The 19763-nt window shown below is 43.1% G+C and overlaps 1 protein-coding gene across 1 annotated transcript in view; it reads right to left on the reverse strand.

The window, feature by feature from the left end:
• Nucleotides 1-19763, reverse strand: part of SCYL1 (SCY1 like pseudokinase 1) — a 53739-nt gene that overhangs the window by 24031 nt on the left and 9945 nt on the right. Inside the window, exons 2-10 of the mRNA XM_073658603.1 lie at nt 15124-15264; nt 5968-6090; nt 5672-5889; nt 5498-5588; nt 4690-4845; nt 3907-4065; nt 2967-3074; nt 2381-2494; nt 569-724 (exon numbers count right to left, since the gene is read on the reverse strand). Coding sequence (XP_073514704.1) covers nt 569-724; nt 2381-2494; nt 2967-3074; nt 3907-4065; nt 4690-4845; nt 5498-5588; nt 5672-5889; nt 5968-6090; nt 15124-15264 — 1266 coding nt within the window. The remainder of the gene's footprint in view (nt 1-568; nt 725-2380; nt 2495-2966; nt 3075-3906; nt 4066-4689; nt 4846-5497; nt 5589-5671; nt 5890-5967; nt 6091-15123; nt 15265-19763) is intronic.

A 19763-nucleotide genomic window follows, 5' to 3' on the forward strand; every position in this document is an offset into this window, starting at 1 on the left:
TTTTTAATAAAGATTTTTAATAATGTTTTATTTTTTTCTTTATGCAAACCGTTAAGGTGACTTCTTCTGAAAAGCGACCTTTTTACAGTGGCACTTCAGAAGCTGTTAAGTGCCAATGCCAGTGCTATTGCTAGCAGCTTTGGGTCAATAATTGAAAGAGAAAAAAAAAAGTCGTCTCCAGTCATTTAACCCCTTTAATCCCATGGTCTGTACCCAATAAGGCATTTAAAGTTTCTAACAAAAAAAGGGAGTTCTTCTGGCAGTCGAAGGCCCCCACCTCTGAAGAGTGGTGCTTTTAAAACTCTATGTAGAGGGGACTGTGGAGCTAGAAGCAGACACAGACATTTGCCGCAAGTTCTCCTACAACAACAGTTATAGTTTTGCATAGAACTTTATGAGCACCAACTGTCATCTCCTATCTCCGTAAAGTAAAAAAAAAAATCTGTTTTGAAATGCATACACAACCATTGGTCAGGCGGGTCATTGTTTCGCAAGAAATCAGCCATGTTTTTCTAATGACAAAAGTTCATATCTTCGACAACAGATACATTCAATTTCCAATACTCACAGCAGGGTTCAGATAAGAGGCAATCTTGCCCAAGCAGACTGTTGTATTGCAGCGGATTGGACCCTGGTCATCCCGTGCTTGGAGTCGAGCGAAATGCTTCATCAACTCCACATTCAGGTTATTTTCATTTAACTTGGGAGCCAGGAGCAGCATGGACTATGGGCAAAAAATGGAGTAATCTGTTACAAGGTGTGTGTGTGTAGGGACTGGAAACATGACTATACATATAATGTAATGTTTTGGGGACTGATTTTTTTTTTTTTTTTTTTTATTACACACTAAATGCCCTAGGGCAGGGAAAAGCTGGGATGATATGATCTATTTCCTTCCAGATCCCAGTTAATAGTCATCTATTATCTTGGGGGGCATTAGGATAGGAATAATTTGTGGATACCTCCCGCGCTGCTGTGTACGAAAGACGTCAATTCTAAGGGTTTTATGCAACGCGTTTCAAAGTGTCAAGCACTTCTTCTCCAGGAAATGACGACATACAGGCCTCTGACATACACGACAGTTTTTAAAGGATTGATTTTTAAATAAAGGCGCCAAATCAACCCATGACCGTGTGTGCTGTGTCAAGGTTCACAAGGTCGGCACATGATAAAATCCAGTAATACTAATGAACAATTAGATCCAATGAGTACATAAAAAATGTGCATAAAAATATGTGGAATAAAATACATATATTATTAAATATATTTAAAAAACAGACAAACATATTTATTTTAATAAAAATAAATTGTATTAAAAATAAAATAAATATTGGACTTGAACTCAGGTTTTTTGTGGGGCGATCAATAAGGTTTCATGTTCTTTATTCATTATGGAGTTTTTCAATAATATATATGTATAAATTCAAACTACCATTACGGTCGCTTTGTGGTATTTTATATCCCGGTCTTTTTAAAAATGTTCATTTGTTCTATTCTGACTTCATATAATATTTATTGTGAGAATTATACTAAATGAAAATAAAAATATTTATTGTTAAGGGAAGTTTGTTGTTTTTATTTCTTAAAAGATATATCCAGTGTTAGAACGTGTGTGGAAGTGATGAGAAGTGATTTTTACAAGCGTGTTTTATTGACTGAAGCCATTGGGATGGCCAATATAGCTGAGAAATTTTCTCTTCTCCCCAGTGTTTTATCTTGGGGGGCATTATATCATTATTAGTAGTGATCAATATATTGCCAAGAGGACAAAAATCATGCCCTGCCAGCATGCGCCAATACTCCATGCCGCAGCTGAAAGCCCACGATGCCACAGGCATCCATTGCAACAGCTCAAATGCAAGCAGGAGGCTTCCTATATTCGGGTCTCAATACTAAACACTGTGCTCGCCCTGAAAGCTGTGCGTAGCATTTTGAGGCTCATTTCAACCCGTTGTCATCTCAGGAGAATAAGGAGTCAGTCTGATCCCTTTGAGAGCAGACTGCTGTGCAGCACGGGCTGTAGGCATACGCGTTGGCTGCTTCACGTATTAACAGCTGCCAAGGTGCCGGGAAGGGGTTAAATAAAATCAGTTTGTAATTAAGTGAAAAAAATATTAAGTACACCCCCTAAAAAGCAAAAAAAGACAACTTATTTCAGCCCGCTGTCATCTCAGGAGAATAAGGAGTCGGTCCAATCTCTTTAATAGCAGACTGCTGTGCAGCACGTGCTGTAAGCATACGCCTTGGCAGCTTCAGGTATTGACAGCTACCAAGGTGCCGGGAAGGGGTTAAATATAATCAGTGTGTAATCAAGTGAAAAAAGATATTAAAGTACATCTCCTAAAAAGCAAAAAAGACAACTTTTCCATGCTGTGATTACCTTGACAGTCTGTTCACGTATAGCAGGGTTTGTATCCGTAAAACCATGGACCACATGGGGGAAGATCTGCGAGTTGACGGTCGGTTCATTAAGATACTGGATAAAATTCTCCATCTGTCACATGTACGAAAATCAAGTTAACAACAGGAGAAAAGAAGTGGGAATGTTTTATTTTTTAATTTGAAACATTCATAATAATTGCAAATTATAAGAACGTTTGTCATCAGCCAAAAATTCTATAGAAAATGTGAAGCTGCGAGCTGAGGTGACCAATATTCTTCAGAGTTTACGGTAAGGAAATCTTTATGAAGAGGAAGGGGGAGCTTCATATGAATTGTGTCACGGTCAATATAAAAGCTGTGAAAAATGCAATTGTCAAAGTGAGCGGCTTAGAGAGAAGAGGGATACTGGGGAAAGCAATCTACAGCCTGGCACTTTTTCTTTGAACAGTTTGCACCCACAGTGTTTTTTTCTTACACTCTCCTCACTCCGAATCTATTGTCACCTTCTATATGATGTGACGTAATCAGATATAAAGAAGGCAAAGGAAAAAAAGAAACTATCCCTAATATGTTAGGTAGGGCACCTGCTGCAGGAGTCGTATCCTCATGGCTCGGTCAGTGGAAGAAAACATCTTAACAATGATGGGAATGATCTTCTGCTGATATTCATCAGCGTTCAGGAACTTTCCAATCTAAAATACAGAAAAAAAAACCAGAATAGATTTTACTGTAAAGTGTAAAACCAGAGATTTTGACATGGTCACTTCCTTCAAAATAACTTGTCATTTATAGTGAATAAAAAAATGTAATAATTTGAACCTTTAATCTTCTTAGAATTGGCAGAGATTATTCCAATTTTCCAAACTTGGAATTTTTTTTTATTGTGGAAGCAAATGGCTTCGTTAACCACCATTAAAGTCGAGGCTACATGGTGACTTTGGATGAGACACAGGTCACACGGCTAAAGATTAACATGTTTTGCTGCTACGTTGCAGCACAAGACAAGTAAATGGGATCGCATTGTGACCCCCTAGGTGACTGCGACAAGCAAATCACAAAAAAATCCAACCAGGTTCGATATTGTGTGACTTGTTGCAGCATCCTAGGGGTCAAAATGTGACCCCATTCACTAATATTGCGCTGCATTGTAGCAGCAAAACAGCGTTTCTACCTATGGTCACCAGTTGTTTTTATCATTCACTTTAGACTAGGTTTTGACGTAGGGACTTCAGCCATTCGGAGGCAAAATTTGTAGCCATAATTCACGTCTGATGGACCTCACTGACCACAATGGGGTCTCTTGGGTTTCCATTAAGTTATTACGTTATCCATCATTTTATTGGGAAAAACAACAGAGCAGCAAGTTGCACTGTAGCTTCCAATAAAAATTACAATATCTGCAACGGAACCTCAGGCGCAGATGTGAACGACGCCCGACTTCCATAACAACAGCTGAAGTGTGAATGTTTATGGGAAAGTCTAACAGTTCATGGATTAATACCAATATATGGAGTATGTGCTCACTTTAAATAAGGGTGTGAGGATTACGGCGCCCGCACTGCCAAATTCAAAGGCCGTCAGTAGCTGGGGAAGGATTTTATGGCGACAGAAATCTTCAGGAAAAGAGTCCAGGTGTTCACTGAGCTGCTCAAAAAATGTCTGTCGCTCAGCGGGATCTTTAATCTGCACAGAAAACATAGTAATAAAAAGCTAAATAATATGATTTATAGCAATAGTAATTAATAAAAAAAATACTAAAGATTATTATAATGCAGGAAATTATTCCATTTATGTTTTTAAGACATCAGAGATGAGCGTATCGATTTGTGGGACTCGTGTCCATGTCAGTGGTACCTGGTAGCTGTACAGGAGGCCGGCGAATCTCTTATCTGCTGGTGTCCGCGATGCGGCATTTGATTTGTCGGGGCTGGAGCGACATCATCTGTGCAATGTGACAATCAAAAGCCGCAACGGGGAAACTGGTAGGTAAGAGATTCGCGGGCCTCCGGTATGGCCGCCAGGTACCTCTGACAAGGACACGAGGCCCGCGACTCTCTTACCTGCCGGTGTCCCCGGTACGGCATTTTATTTGTCAGGGCTGGAGCGACATCATCTGTGCGATGTGTCGTCGCGCCAGCCCCAGCTAATCAAAAGCGGCACCGGAGACAGCAGCAGGTAAGAGATTCCAGGCCCCCTGTACAGCCTCTAGGTACCATTGACATGGACACGAGTCCCGCAAATAAATCCGCTCATCTCTACATCATACTGCAGTTTTCATACATAGATCCTCATTTTAAGGAAACTGACCTGTATCTCTTCAAGGAACAGATTGGTTTCCACAAAGATGTTGCAGAAGAATCCCCCAGGAGCGCGGCAGTTCTGCAGGAACCGTGCAGGATTGGGACGGATTTTAGGGTTTGCTCCAACGAGTTCGCAGTAGTGAGGCACCAGTGACTTGGGGATCTGTAGTACACAAAGAAAGGCATTACCGAAGAATGGCACAGAGCTAAAAACTCCAAGCTACAGAGGAAAAACAGCAATTAAAGTCAGAAGAACACGAAAGAGCTATTGTGTGCGCAACTGATGTAACAAAGTAGGAATACTCCCATACTACAAAGCTGCTCTTAAGGTAACTGATAGGTAAGGTCAGTCATTAGCATCATCAATTCAGTGTTTTCAGTAGTTGCGGAGTCCCACACTTGTGAAAACACCAAAAAAAAGTACGTTTTAATGCAAATTTATGCTTAAACTGTAGCCACTATTTTTCATTTTCATTCCATAAATCAATAGTACACATGAAAATAAGAAACTTTGTGATATGTTTAATCGGAGAAATCTGCTTTTTTTTTCTCCTGGACTGATCTGTAACTCTCAATTCACGGGTAACATCTGTCTTCAGTGAGTACAGATTTTCACAAGACTGAGATAGGAAAGAACAGTTGGTGCTCAAAAGATTCTATGGATGGAGGAGGAGATAGAAACAAACAGCCATTCTGCTGCCAGTTGTCTGGCGATATCAGTGACACTGATGTACTTTATTGGGGTCTGCAAAGTCCAATGAAATGTATGGACAGACGAATAAATTTAATGAAATGGTTGTTAATGCACAGCCTACCTTTCCAAGTGAGCGGAGTGCCATGGGGCGTGGAAGCGAGCCATTGCACACTTCCCAGATTAAGCAGCCAAGGCACCACATGTCTGCGGACCTGTAACATGGAGAACATAATTGCATTATATCGAGTCGGTCACATAAAGAATATGTACGTGACCAGGCTTTACTCTCACATACCACTTCTCCCCAGAAGTCTTTGAACGTTCTGATTTTTCGGGGGGATTATACTTCTCCAGTTCAGGACCCTTTCTGGGGGCACTGTCCTCGCTACCAGCTGCGTACACATAGTCCAGACCCCCAAGTTTCCACTCTCCTGCCCGGTCCACAAACACGGCTGACATATAGACATTGTTGTGGATGAGGTTGCAATCGTTCGTCAGAAAACTGAGAGCTTTCTAAATGCAAACAGAGGAAATGATAGAATGGATCTGGACATAGGATTATAGAGACATACACACATAATATACACTTACCACGATCTGGTGAAGACCCCAAGAAATTTCTAGCTCGCTGATTGCGCCTGTGTCAGCCCTGGATTTTATGTAAGTCCCCAGAGAGGTAACAGGTTCCGTCACGATGTACAAGCATTTGTCTGTCTGTAACAATATGCAGATGAATGTGGGATCAGAAAGAGGATGGACACAACTGCAGCAATTCGGATTTGCATAAATGCTATTCACAAAGTAGAAAGCCAATGTTTTATTCTTACAATGTATCATAAATGGAAAAAAAGTGCCAACGGATTGGCATATATCCTGATTATTCGGTTGCTGTCCAGAAGCAGCGAATGCAATTTGGAGGAGTAAAAAGACGTTTAAGAGAACTGGGCGCAACGTACTCAATGTTGTTCCCGGCCAAACTGCGAGTGGTAGCTATGGATAAAATATTCTTTTTTGTAAAACCAGAGGAGGCCACAGAATGGATTGACATTAATGTGAAATCTTTACAAGCCAAAGAGTGAGGGATTATCACGGCACTCTTAAAATATTCCTTATTGGAACGGTCGACAGAGGACACTTGTTAAACGGACTTTTTATTTCTTTGCAGTGACTATTTGGCAATTGAGATTGTTTGCTCGAACAGAGGACACCTGTAGAGCACACTATGCAAACTTATAATATTGTCCTGGACAAGTGAATAGGAGGGGGGGGGCTTTTATTTTTTGCCCCTTACCTTCTTTTTCTATCTTGGTCCCTTTTTTGTTGGTTCGGGACTAATTTGCTTCCTATTGTTGGTATATTGTGTTATGAATCTTTCTTCTTCAGAAAGGAAAAAGTGGTTTAAGAAGAAAGGAGTCATTGCGGAGCATACAGACTTCAGATTTGAGCCCTTGGTGGAGGGTTGGGCGGTGGCGAAGAATAATAATTATAAGAATAATATTTGATACCAAAGATATACTGTACTAATGTGAAATATATATAGTTTTAACTTTTTTCAACTATATTGAGACAATATATAGAAAGTATTCTAAGGCATGGCGGGAGGGGGAATAATTTGAAAGGAGAGTTGTACTTGGGATGTGTTGTTGTTCTAAAAAGAGGTTAGGGGTGGAAGTCTCTAGTTGGAAGTCTGGTCCAGGAATGGAGAACCCACAGCTCCTAGAGAGCATACAAGAAGGGGAGGAGGGGAGGGTGAGGGGGGAGAGGGGAGGGGGAAGGGGAGTAGGGGGGAGGACACCAACAGCAGAGAAGGAAAACGATAAGATAAAGGAAACACCGCTAATTACTTATAATGGGTAGTTTTAGAGTTATAAGTTGGAACGTTAGGGGTTTGTCGGAGAAAACCAGAAGGGTGACAATACTTAAATGATGCAGGATCGGGGGGCTTCGGTGGTATGCCTTTTAGAAACCCATTTACAAAAGGAAACAACTCAGATTATAAACAGAAGATGGATACAGAGGGCATATCACTCCACTTTCTCTAATTATGCTAGAGGAGTATCAATTCCAATTGACAATTCCACACCTTTTGGAGAAATTGACGCATATATTGATCCAGAGGGGCAAGGGGTGGCAGTTAAAGGGATTTTTTTTTGGACGGCCGATGTGTATTGTGGCACTCTACATCCCCCCCCTTATTATAGCACTAAAATTAGACTAATGCGGGAGTATGCTGAAAGAGGAAGAGTGTTACCGCTTTTGATGGTAGGAGACTTTAATAATGTAGTGGAAACTTTCTGGGATCGGAGTAAGAGGCAACCGGGTGTACAGGAAAGTACCAATACAGTTTTTGGCTATTTCATTAAAGAAATTGGATTGATTGATACATGGAGGGTCAGGAATACAGGGAAACGGTGCTACTCATGTCACTCTACATCATATGGCACGTTATCACGTATAGATTTAGCATTGGCGGATAGTTTAGCAGATTCTATGATAATAGAGGTACAATATCTCCCTAGAGTAATCTCAGACCACAGTCCAGTTATGGTAAACATTAGGTATAGGCCCCAGAGGGGTGTAGTTAGGGAAGGGTGGAAAATGCATCCCGTCTGGTTACAACATCTTAATGCTCAGAAGATAGAGGAAGAATTGTAAGAATTTTTTATTCATAATGACGGTAGTACAGATAAATTAATAGAGTGGGATGCGATGAAGGCCTTTCTTAGAAGGCTCTTATTTAGAGATATCTGTAGGTGTAAATCACTAACTAAAAAAGAAGAAATAGAATGTTTGGAAGCATTGGGAAGGGCGGAGGATGAAGCCATAAATAATAAGTCTCCTGAAGCAAATCATAGCCTCAGGAATGCGCAAGATAAGATAAATAAGATTTTAATAGATAAAATGGCAAAAATACAAGCGTTCAGGAAGGACAATTTTTATGCTGAGAAGGTTGGATATTTATTATCAGTTATAGCATCGGCACAAAGGAGTAGTTCATTTATCCATGAAATGGTTAATGATAAGGGAAGGGCCGTTAAGGCCCCGTCACACTAAGCGATGCAGCAGCGATCCCGACAACGATACGACCTGTCAGGGATCGTTGCTGCGTCGCTAATACATCGCTGGGGAACTGTCAAACAGGCAGGCTCACCAGCGATCAGGGGAGCAGCGACATTGTGGAAAGGATCTTTCCACGATGTCCTGCTCCCGGTTACCAGCCTGCTGCTGAAGCAGGAGCAGGCTCGTAACCATGATAAACATCGGGTTACTAAGTGCGCGTGTGCCCCTAGTAACCCGCTGTTTACCATGGATACCACTCTGCTACGGTGCGCGGGAGGTTACCGTTCACCTTAGCAGAGTCGTATCCATGATAAACATTGGGTTACTAGGGGCACACGCGCACTTAGTAACCCGATGCTTATCATGGATACGACTCTGCTAAGGTGAACGGTAACCTCCCGCGCACCGTAGCAGAGTGGTATCCATGGTAAACAGCGGGTTACTAAGTGCGCGCGTGCCCCTAGTAACCCGATGTTTACCATGGATACCAGCCTGATCGTTGGTCCCGCTGGTCACACACAGCGATGTGTGCTGGCCAGCGGGAGGCCAACGACCAAAAAATGGTCCAGGACACTTTGCAACGATCAGCGACCTCACAGCAGGGGCCTGATCGCTGCAAAGTGTCACACATAGCGACATCGCTGGTGAGGTCGCTGTTGCGTCACCAAAACCGTGACACAGCAGCGATCTCGCTAGCAATCTCGCTATGTGAGACGGGGGCTTTACAGAATTGGAGGGGATACTAAAATTTTTTAGAGATTTTTATAAAAAACTTTACTCCTCGGAAGGGATAGTGACATCTGAGAAGATAGATAATTTTGTTGATTTAGTGTCACTCCCCAAGATAAACAATGAGAGCAGAGAGAGGTTGGACTCCCCCATTACTGTGGAAGAGATGGAGATTGCTCTGCATGGCATGACTAATGAGAAGGCCCCGGGTGTGGGTGGTCTACCGTCAGAAGTATACAAGCTGAACTTTTGTTGCTTAAACTATTGAAAGTATTTGAAGAGGCTAGTGAGGGAGGACTGCTGCCGGCTTCTATGAGGGAGGCGGTGATAGTGGTGATTCCTAAGGAGAGGAAGGACCCTAGAATACCTGAATCATATAGACCAATCTCTTTGCTGACAACTGATGTTAAAATCCAGGCCAAAGTACTGGCTAATAGGTTGACTGGGATCATTTCCTCATTGATACATCCGGATCAGTCGGGATTCATGCCCAATAGATCTACTGCGGTTAATATAAGAAGATTGTATCTTAATCTCCAATTACAGACTGATACCCCAGGTCGTAGAGTAATCGCCTCATTGGATGCCCAAAAGGAGTTCGATAGTGTACAATGGGAATACTTGTGGAGAGTTATGCAAAAATTTGGTTTTGGACCAAGGTTTATCGAGTGGGTTCAATTGTTGTATTCCCAACCTACTGCCAAGATTAGAGTTAACGGAGCGATATCCCCTTCGTTCCATTTGGATAGGGGAACGCGACAGGGGTGCCCACTGTCGCCAGTCCTCTTTGCCATGGCAATTGAACCTTTGGCAGCAGTCATCAGGGAAACGAATGAGATTCAAGGGTTCAAATATGGAATATTAGAGGAAAAAATTGCTCTGTATGCGGACGATCTTTTATTGTTTCTGGGTGATCCATCTGAATCATTGAGTCGTGCCATGCAGATAATTTAGAGGTTTGGAGCGATATCGGGGCTAAAGATTAACTGGTCCAAATCAGTGTAAGAAAACATTTAAATACTTGGGAATACAAATATCTTTACCGGTTTCAGACTATCTTAATATCAATTTATCACCATTACTTCAAAAACTGAAAACTAAAATAGATATATGGACTAAACTACATATAACGGTGGTGGGGAGAATAAACCTTTTTAAAATGATCTTGATGCCCAAGTTGATGTATATCCTACATAATGCTCCTATATGGATACCTAAAAAGAGATTTAAGTCCTTAAGGCTATGTGCCCACGATGCAGAAATGAAGCAGAAAATTTCTGCAGCATTTCTGCATCTCCCTGGCAGAAAAAAACGCATGCAGACTGTGCATGCGTTTTTCCTGCAGAATACATGCGGATCCACATGCGAGTTCACATGCGTTTCCGCATGCAGATTGACAAGCACTTTCCAGGCGATAGCATCACTTGGAAAGTGCTTGACAACTAGGTCACACTGTATAAATCCATGCAAACAGCATGGATTTATACAGTGTGAACCGTAAAAATTAAAACAAATAAAGCTATACTCACCCCCGAGGCCCCGGCGTGGCTGCAGCGCTGCTTCCTGGCTGGTTCCCGGCTGCCGGCATATCGCGTGACAGAGCGGTGAAGGGCCTGCGGTCACATGACTGTGACGTCACCGAAGGTCCTTCAGCGCTGCTGGCATTCAGAGAGAAGACGCCGGACAGGTGAATATAAACTTTATTTGTTATTTTATTCTTTTTTTACAGGTAGAATGGTACCCAGGTCTGGATGAGAGTCTCCTCTCCTCCAGAACTGGGTACCATCCGCACATAGAGACGCATAGAAGCCGCTTGTAAAAATGTACAGTCGCGGTTTCTGTGCGTCTCAATGCAAGTCAATGGCGGGAGTTCCGCTGCATTTCCGCAAAATTAAATGACATGCTGCGGATTTTTGTATGCAGCATAAACGCTGCGGAAAAATCCGCAGCATGTGCATAGAACATGCGGAATCCCCTTGGGGACCATGGGGTGCGGATTACCTAGCGTTTAACAAGCGTTTCCGCTGCGGAAATTCCGCAGCATAAACGCTTGAAAAACGCTACGTGGGCACACAGCCTAAATGTGATGATCAGAGCTCTGGTATGTCGGAAGAAGCAGGCAAGAATAAGGCTAGAAATTCTCCAAAGACCTAAAGATGAGGGTGGATTGTCGCTGCCAAACCCGGAAATATATTTTTTGGCAGCTCAGAGTCAGCATTTTAGAGGGTGGTCATGTTCTGGATCTGGTGGATCCATTAAAAGAATATTGGAGTATTCCATCGGGAAAAGACAGATACTTGAGGGCCTGGAGGGAGGAGACATGAATAGGTTGGGGGAAAAAATGCCTACAATAGATCTCATACATAAAACCTGGAACATAGTAAAGAAAGTAAGGAGAGTGAAGGGACTAACCAAATTTACCCCTATATGGAATAATTATAATCTCCCAGAGATACAAAAAATTGGTACTATAAGAGAATGGACAGGTAGAGGGATTAATTACAAGTATCAAATAATGGAGGGGGAAAGTCTTAAACCCTTCTCGCAGTTGCAGAGAGAATTCTTGCTACCTAATACAGAATGGTATCACTATGGGCAGGTTGATCATGCAATTAAATCCCAAAAAACCAAACAACGACTGGTAGTGGAAGCAGATCTAGTATTGGAGTATATTTGTCAGGAGGGGGATACTAGGGGGGTAATCTCGGGCACGTATAGAGACTTGATGCATACTTTCCTCCTGGAGTTTCCACTGAGATCTAAAAGTAAATGGGAAGAGGAAGTGGGACTCATAAGAGAAGATATTTGGGAAAACATCCTGGAGTATATACCCAAGCTCTCTATGAGCGAACCTGCAAGACTGTCACACATTTACGTAATTCACAGAGTCTATAGATCTCCGCTAATTATGCATAAAATTGGGATGAGGGTTAACTCAGAGTGCCCAAGATGTGGAAAAGAGGAGGCGGGAATATTTCACATGATGTGGGAATGCCCTAGGTTATTAAGGTTCTGGTCTGGGGTTCTTGCTGAGATTGAAGGGGCGTATAGATGTGGTGTCTCTGGGGATCCTATTACATGTTTGTTGGGCTATGTAGAAGAAATATTAACTGACAAAAATAGTAAAATAGCCATTGCTAGACTACTTTACTGTGCTAGGAAAGTAATAGCAAGAAATTGGATTGGAGCTGACCCCTCCCCTTGAGGGAACAATATTTTAAACAAGTAGAATACATTATACAGATGGAAACATGCATATATGAAAAAAGAAGGAAACAGAATATATTTGGAAAGATATGGGAGCCTTGGATACAATATAAGGGAATTTGAGAGTATTGATTTCAACCACGTATTATATAGTATAAACTAATATTTGTGTAATGCACTTCTGGTTTTCTACCATAATTGGTTAATGAGAGGTTTCGGGTCTTTGTATCTTAAGATATAACATAGGGGAGGGGAACGCTGTCGGAATGGGTGGGGGGGGGGGGGTTTGAAGGGATGTTTGTATATTTTATGCTTTCTTTCACAATTTAATGCTTGGAGAAATATTGTATGATCAGAAAATGTTTAATAAAAATGTATCTGATTTTAAAAATAAATAAATAAATAAATAAATGGAAAAAAAGCAACTTTGCAAACACTCTGGTCAAAAAAAAAAAGTCCTACAGTTTTGCTTCTACAGCTCCAATGCGGATCTGTGTTGCTCCATAATATTAATGTACAAACAAGCTCTTTATTCTCTGATCCTTCAGTCGTACCCCCCCCTTCATCCTGCAGTCGTACCCCCCCTTCATCCTGCAGTCGTACCCCCCCTTCATCCTGCAGTCGTACCCCCCCTTCATCCTGCAGTCGTACCCCCCCTTTCATCCTGCAGTCGTACCCCCCCTTCATCCTGCAGTCGTACCCCCCCTTCATCCTGCAGTCGTACCCCCCCTTCATCCTGCAGTCGTACCCCCCCTTCATCCTGCAGTCGTACCCCCCCTTTCATCCTGCAGTCGTACCCCCCCTTCATCCTGCAGTCGTACCCCCCCTTTCATCCTGCAGTCGTACCCCCCCTTTCATCCTGCAGTCGTACCCCCCCTTCATCCTGCAGTCGTACCCCCCCTTCATCCTGCAGTCGTACCCCCCCCTTCATCCTGCAGTCGTACCCCCCCCTTCATCCTGCAGTCGTACCCCCCCCTTCATCCTGCAGTCGTACCCCCCCTTCATCCTGCAGTCGTATCCCCCCCTTCATCCTGCAGTCGTACCCCCCCTTCATCCTGCAGTCGTACCCCCCCTTCATCCTGCAGTCGTATCCCCCCTTCATCCTGCAGTCGTACCCCCCCTTCATCCTGCAGTCGTACCCCCCCTTCATCCTGCAGTCGTACCCCCCCTTCATCCTGCAGTCGTACCCCCCCTTCATCCTGCAGTCGTACCCCCCCTTCATCCTGCAGTCGTACCCCCCCTTCATCCTGCAGTCGTACCCCCCCTTCATCCTGCAGTCGTACCCCCCCTTCATCCTGCAGTCGTACCCCCCCCTTCATCCTGCAGTCGTACCCCCCCTTCATCCTGCAGTCGTACCCCCCCCTTCATCCTGCAGTCGTACCCCCCCCCCCCCCTTCATCCTGCAGTCTTATCCCACCCCCCCTCCCCTCTATCTGTTCCCTGCTTCTTGGTTGGTTAACCATCAGTAGGGAACAGGTGAAAGGGAATAAGACTGCAGGATCAGATTACACAGGGGTTGTTGTCCGATACCAGGAAGATTGCACGGGAGCTGTATACCCATACCCAAGTAGAAATTTTAGTGAAGCCGACGAACTATAAAATTGCTTATTTTTTCATCTTAGATACAACAAAAACAAATTTAGTTTACAAAGCCTTTAAAAGAGGAGCTGTCACCAGATCAAGAGTGGCCACTTTTTGCTCTTATTTTACTCCCGCTGCTCCACTGAGTATGCAGGTTTTTGTTTTTTTGTTTTTTTTTTTTTTTTTGGGGGGGGGGGGGGTTTAACCACCGCACAGTTCTAGAATTAAAGGGGTTTTCCCAAAACGAAAGTTGATTTTAATCAATAGATCTTGAAATAATAATAAGTTCCACAATTTAATGTGTTTAAATAAAATGTTCCTGTGCTGAGATAACCTTATAAATGTGCCCCTGCTGTGTACAGTGTAATGGCTGTGTCTGACCGTGCAGGAACATGGTCTGATCATACCACATCTCCTGGGCAGAGGAGGAGGAAAAGAGTAAACAGACAGTACAGCACGGGATCACAGCTGATTCTTTTTGTAAGGTAAAAATTTTCCCTGCCTGTTTTTAAACAATGTTTTACTTCAAAGAATGAATCAGCTGCAATCCCCTGCAGTAATATCTGTATACGCTTTTTTGCTTTCCCTCCATGATCAGACCATGTTCCTGCATAAATCTTTGGAAAGTATGGCAGAATTTAAAAAAAAGAAAAAAAAAAACAATTTTGAAATCAGGTGAGCAGTGTGAATAAAACAAGAACACAAAACTGTCTGCTTTTGATCTGGTGACAGGTTCTCTTTAAGCTTAGGATGGATAGATTAGATAGTGTTCTCAAGTATGAAAGCTATCCCCCATCTTTAGCATAAAGGCAAACTTTCTATTAGCTGGGGTTATTACCGCCATGGCCCCCCAGCAATCCCAAGAAGAGGGGCTCTGAAGAACCCCAGCTGAATGGAGCAATGGTCGATTTTGCGCACTACTGCCCCATCCATTGCTGAGTGCTGCGCTCGGCTGATCTTCGGAACTATCATTAGAATTGAGCCGCACATGATTGACCTCCGCTCCATTCAGCCGGGGTTCTTCAGAGACCCTGTTCTCAGGATTGCTTCGGAGCCAAGGTGGTCGGACCCTCAGCGATTGGAAAGGTAGCCTCTATCCTATGGATAGGAGATAACGTTCAAAACTGAAGAACTCCCCTTTAAACAAAAAATACAGCTCACAACCATTACCTCTAAGCCGTCCACATACGCTAAGATATTTGGGTGTCTCAAAGTCTTGATTCTTTTCGAGGCCGATTTTGCCGCTTGTGTCTGTTCTTCTGCTCCAGGACGAATTTCATAAGCGAACACAGATACTGGGTCACCACCAGCCTGATCAATGAAGATCAAAAATAAAAAATGATCTACATGTTATTGTTATGTTCAAATGCGATAACGTATCACACATAATTAATGACATTAAATATCACAAATTTGTATTTTCCAACACTGGAAATAGACAAGTAAATCCGATATGAGACACTACACAAAACTCTGGCACCCCAGGGCTACAGGCTTCTGTGTAGTGACGTCCGGCACACAATGAAAATCATTTACAGGATATGTTACTACATTTCTAAACATTTTAAACGGGAGTCTGTCAGCACAAAATGACTGTTCAAATAAAGCACAAGTGCTCAGTGCACCCATGGTGTGGTCGAGCGGCTCAGTGCATCTTCCCACCTGATTGTTTTCCATCTATCTTGGCCCTTTTTCACCCTTACTGTCAATCAGGGCTGTCAATCAGGAGGTGGGAAGAGGCAGTGATATGCTCGGCCAAACCAAGGGTGCACAGAGTGCCTGTGTTTGGTTTGGACAGTCATTTACTGCTGAAAGACTCCATTTAGGTAATCATGCATGATGCAGCATTTGCTTTTAATAAATTAATTATGGAATTGTTTTGAAGTTGTAGATGGAGTCCGTACATTTCTACGAACTCACACTCTACAGCTCTGAGTAGACATGTGAAAAAACTGGAGTGAACTAAAAGAATATGGATGTACAAAATTGTCACTTAGGAAGAACAATACTTTTCCAGCTAACACGTTCCCGATGTAGGGGGTAAACACCTAAAAGCAAAAACTATGACATTAACGTTCCTGTGCTGCGACCTTTCTCATGCAGTACAAACAGCTACAATAGTCTACAGTTAAAACATATCTGTCACCAGATTTCACAATACAAACCGCATACATTATTGAATTGATTTTTTTGGACCTAATGGTGTACTTACTTTGAATTCATCCATCCAATCCAAATAGTGTGCATATCACCCGCTATTTGTATGCGGGAAGTTTCACTGCTTGCTGAAAGTTTGCCTTTGGGCACAGTCAGACAGTTACATAAATCGTAACGAGATCAGAACATAATGCTCGGACTGGCATAGGGATACATGAAACTGTCACACTCGGGTCAGGAGAGCCGCGGCCAGTCTGTGCACTGCGTTCCCATATTGTTACGATTTATAAGGTCATCTGACTGCGCCCTTAGGGTAGAAAGCACCTTTAAATAAAAGTAACAGATTATTTATGTCTAAGGGTATGTGCTCACACATTGACTATTTGCAGATTTTTTGGCACCAAAAACGCTGCAGAAAACATTTTTTATGCATTTTTACTAGAGATGAGCGGTGTTCGACTCGAACTGTTCGCCAATCTCAAATTCGAGCTGTTTTGGGCGGTGTTCGAGTCGTTCGACGAACCCGAACGATTTTCAAAAAATCCGGCTGTTCGAGGTTATGTTCGATAACTGTTCGTGCACCAAAATCGTAACTGGATTTTTTCACAGTAATACTGTTAATCAATGTTAATACACATTTTCAGTGTACAGCGGGCGGGGGGAGGGGCAGGGGATGGATCTCTGCAGAAATAATGCCGATCTCCATTTTTTTTTTCTTTCCCGCATTTACAGTGGGGCGTTGCAGTCTGTCAGCCTATCAGCAGCGCACACACGGAGCGAAGTGCTTTTTTTCACACAAGCAAGGGCATGTGTCATTGGCAGTGTATGTCACATGTCCTTGCCCTATAAGACCCAGCCATTTTCCCCGTCGCCACCATTTTCTCACTGCTGCAGCTGAGTGTTAGACGGCACCACTGCTGCTGTGGGCGCTATACTTTGTAACTGTGTGAAATGCAAGCGAATTTGCTCTCAAATAGACAGATAGGTTTAGGGAGTAGGGACTAGTTGTAATTGCAGCCCTTTTGAGGGCTAGGTTACAGCAGTTCCTAGCACTTTTTGCCAGGCAGGTCTGTGCCAGTGCTGTGCAAGTGTTTTTTCACAGCATTTGGCTAAATCTAGCTAAGCCAATCCTTTTGGGCTTCTAGCAGTGTGTGTTAATCAGTGGAGTAGCCTATCTGTGTTGCAAGCTACACCAGCTGTGTATCTAATACCAATTTTTTTACTGCACCTAGCCAAGTAGAACCTTTTGGGCATAGTAGCAGTGTCTGTTACTCATTGTAGTAGCCCATCTGTACCAAGCTACACCACCTTTGTATGTAATAACAATTTTTACTGCATCTAGCCCAGTAAATACTTTTGGGCCTGTAGCAGTGTCTGTTACTCATTGTAGTAGCCCATCTGTACCAAGCTACACCACCTTTGTATATAATAACACTATTTTACTGCACCTAGCCAAGTAAAACCTTTTGGGTATAGTAGCAGTGTCTGTTACTCATTGGAGTAGCCCATCTGTACCAAGCTACACCACCTTTGTATGTAATAACAATTTTTACTGCATCTAGCCCAGTAAATACTTTTGGGCCTGTAGCAGTGTCTGTTACTCATTGTAGTAGCCCATCTGTACCAAGCTACACCACCTTTGTATATAATAACACTATTTTACTGCACCTAGCCAAGTAAAACCTTTTGGGTATAGTAGCAGTGTCTGTTACTCATTGGAGTAGCCCATCTGTACCAAGCTACACCACCTTTGTAGTTAATAACAATTTTTTACTGCATCTAGCCCAGTAAAACCTTTTGGGCATAGTAGCAGTGTCTTTTACTCATTGGAGTAGCCCATCTGTACCAAGCTATACCACCTTTGTATTTAATAACAATTTTTTACTGCATCTAGCCCAGTAAATACTTTTGGGCCTGTAGCAGGGTCTGTTACTCATTGGAGTAGCCCATCTGTACCAAGCTACACCACCTTTGTATTTAATAACATTTTTTTACTGCATCTAGCCCAGTAAAATCTTTTGGGCATAGTAGCAGTGTCTGTTACTCATTGGAGTAGCCCATCTGTACCAAGCTACACCACCTTTGTATTTAATAACAATTTTTTACTGCACCTAGCCAAGTAAAACCTTTTGGGCATAGTAGCAGTGTCTGTTACTCATTGGAGTAGCCCATCTGTACCAAGCTACACCACCTTTGTATTTAATAACAATTTTTTACTGCATCTAGCCAAGTAAAACCTTTTGGGCCTGTAGCAGTGTCAGTTACTCATTGGAGTAGCCCATCTGTACGGATATGTAGCGATACTAAATAACCAATGGTGCACAAGCTTATGGCCTCCGTATTGGACAGAACAAGAGCGGACAAAAAAACAGACACTCCTGGAACTCTTCCCAATAGTGGTAGCAATAGAAATATGGGGATCGTGCCTGGCTAACAAAAATATACGCTTCATAACAAAAAACACGAGCCTAGCACACTGCATTAATAAGATGGCATCATCGTCTCTCCCAGTGCTAGGCCTAATACGCCGGCTAGCATTCCTGTGCCTAAAACACAATGTATGGGTCCGCGCTAGCCACAATGCTGAGGGGTCTAATGCTGCTGCTAACGCTTTATCACAATTCAATTGGCAGATTTTCACAGAGCTCCTCCCCAACGCCCACCCATCGGGCAACAGTTGCCCACCCTCCCTATGGGATCTAGTGGCGAATAGTTGATTCCATTAATCAGAGCGTCAGTTGCCCCGTCGACGTGGCAAGCATACGGTAAGGCATGGGAAGAGTGGACACGACTAGTAGCAGGCAGACGGGTTGACCAATGTGAACAAGCCAGATTACAAGTCACCATAGAATTTCTCCACCAGCTAATGATGAGGGGCATATCAGGGGCGTCAGCGCAGCGGTGTCTGACCGGAGTAGCATTTCACTTCCAACTACTGAATTGGGGAGATGTGACAAAGAGATTCATCATCAGACAATCCATAAAAGGGTGGAAAAGGGGTCAGCCAAGTCAGGAGTGTAGACGTCCCGTCCCGTGTCACTAAAACTGATTTCTCACATCATATCCCCAACACCATTAACATGACACTCACAATTTGAAGCAACACTACTGTCTACTGCATTTGCGATCGCCTTCTTCGGGGCGCTATGCATAAGCGAATTAGTCCCTCAATCCAAAATTACCACCAGTGGAGGCTTATTACACCAGGACGTAGTCATAGCCAATAATGCAATACGTCTACGCATACGCAAATCGAAAACGGTTCCAGCGGGCAGGGGCACTTGGGTGCTTCTACAGCACACAAACGGTACACTGAGTCGGGTAACAATAGTAAAAACATATATAACCATCAGATCACAAAGTAATTTCTTCCTATCACATTGATGGAACGCCATTATCAAGATACAAGTTCCAAGCTATATTTAATAAATGCCTAACATCGGCAGGGAACCACCCCAAAGATTACGGGACACACTCATTCCGCATAGGCGCGGCAACGGAAGCAGCAAGAGCAGGACTGTCAGAAACGGAAGTTCAGAGGATAGGGAGATGGCGATCCACGTGTTTGGCGAGATACATAAGACCGGACTTGTTATCCTAACGTGGCTTGCTTATTTTACAGGTGACGCTAAGCCAACAGTGTGGGTGATAGG

The sequence above is a fragment of the Phyllobates terribilis genome, unplaced genomic scaffold (assembly GCF_046119375.1).
Source record: "Phyllobates terribilis strain yellow unplaced genomic scaffold, ASM4611937v1 Scaffold_13__5_contigs__length_258822181, whole genome shotgun sequence".
In the NCBI taxonomy this organism is placed as follows: Eukaryota; Metazoa; Chordata; class Amphibia; order Anura; family Dendrobatidae; genus Phyllobates; species Phyllobates terribilis.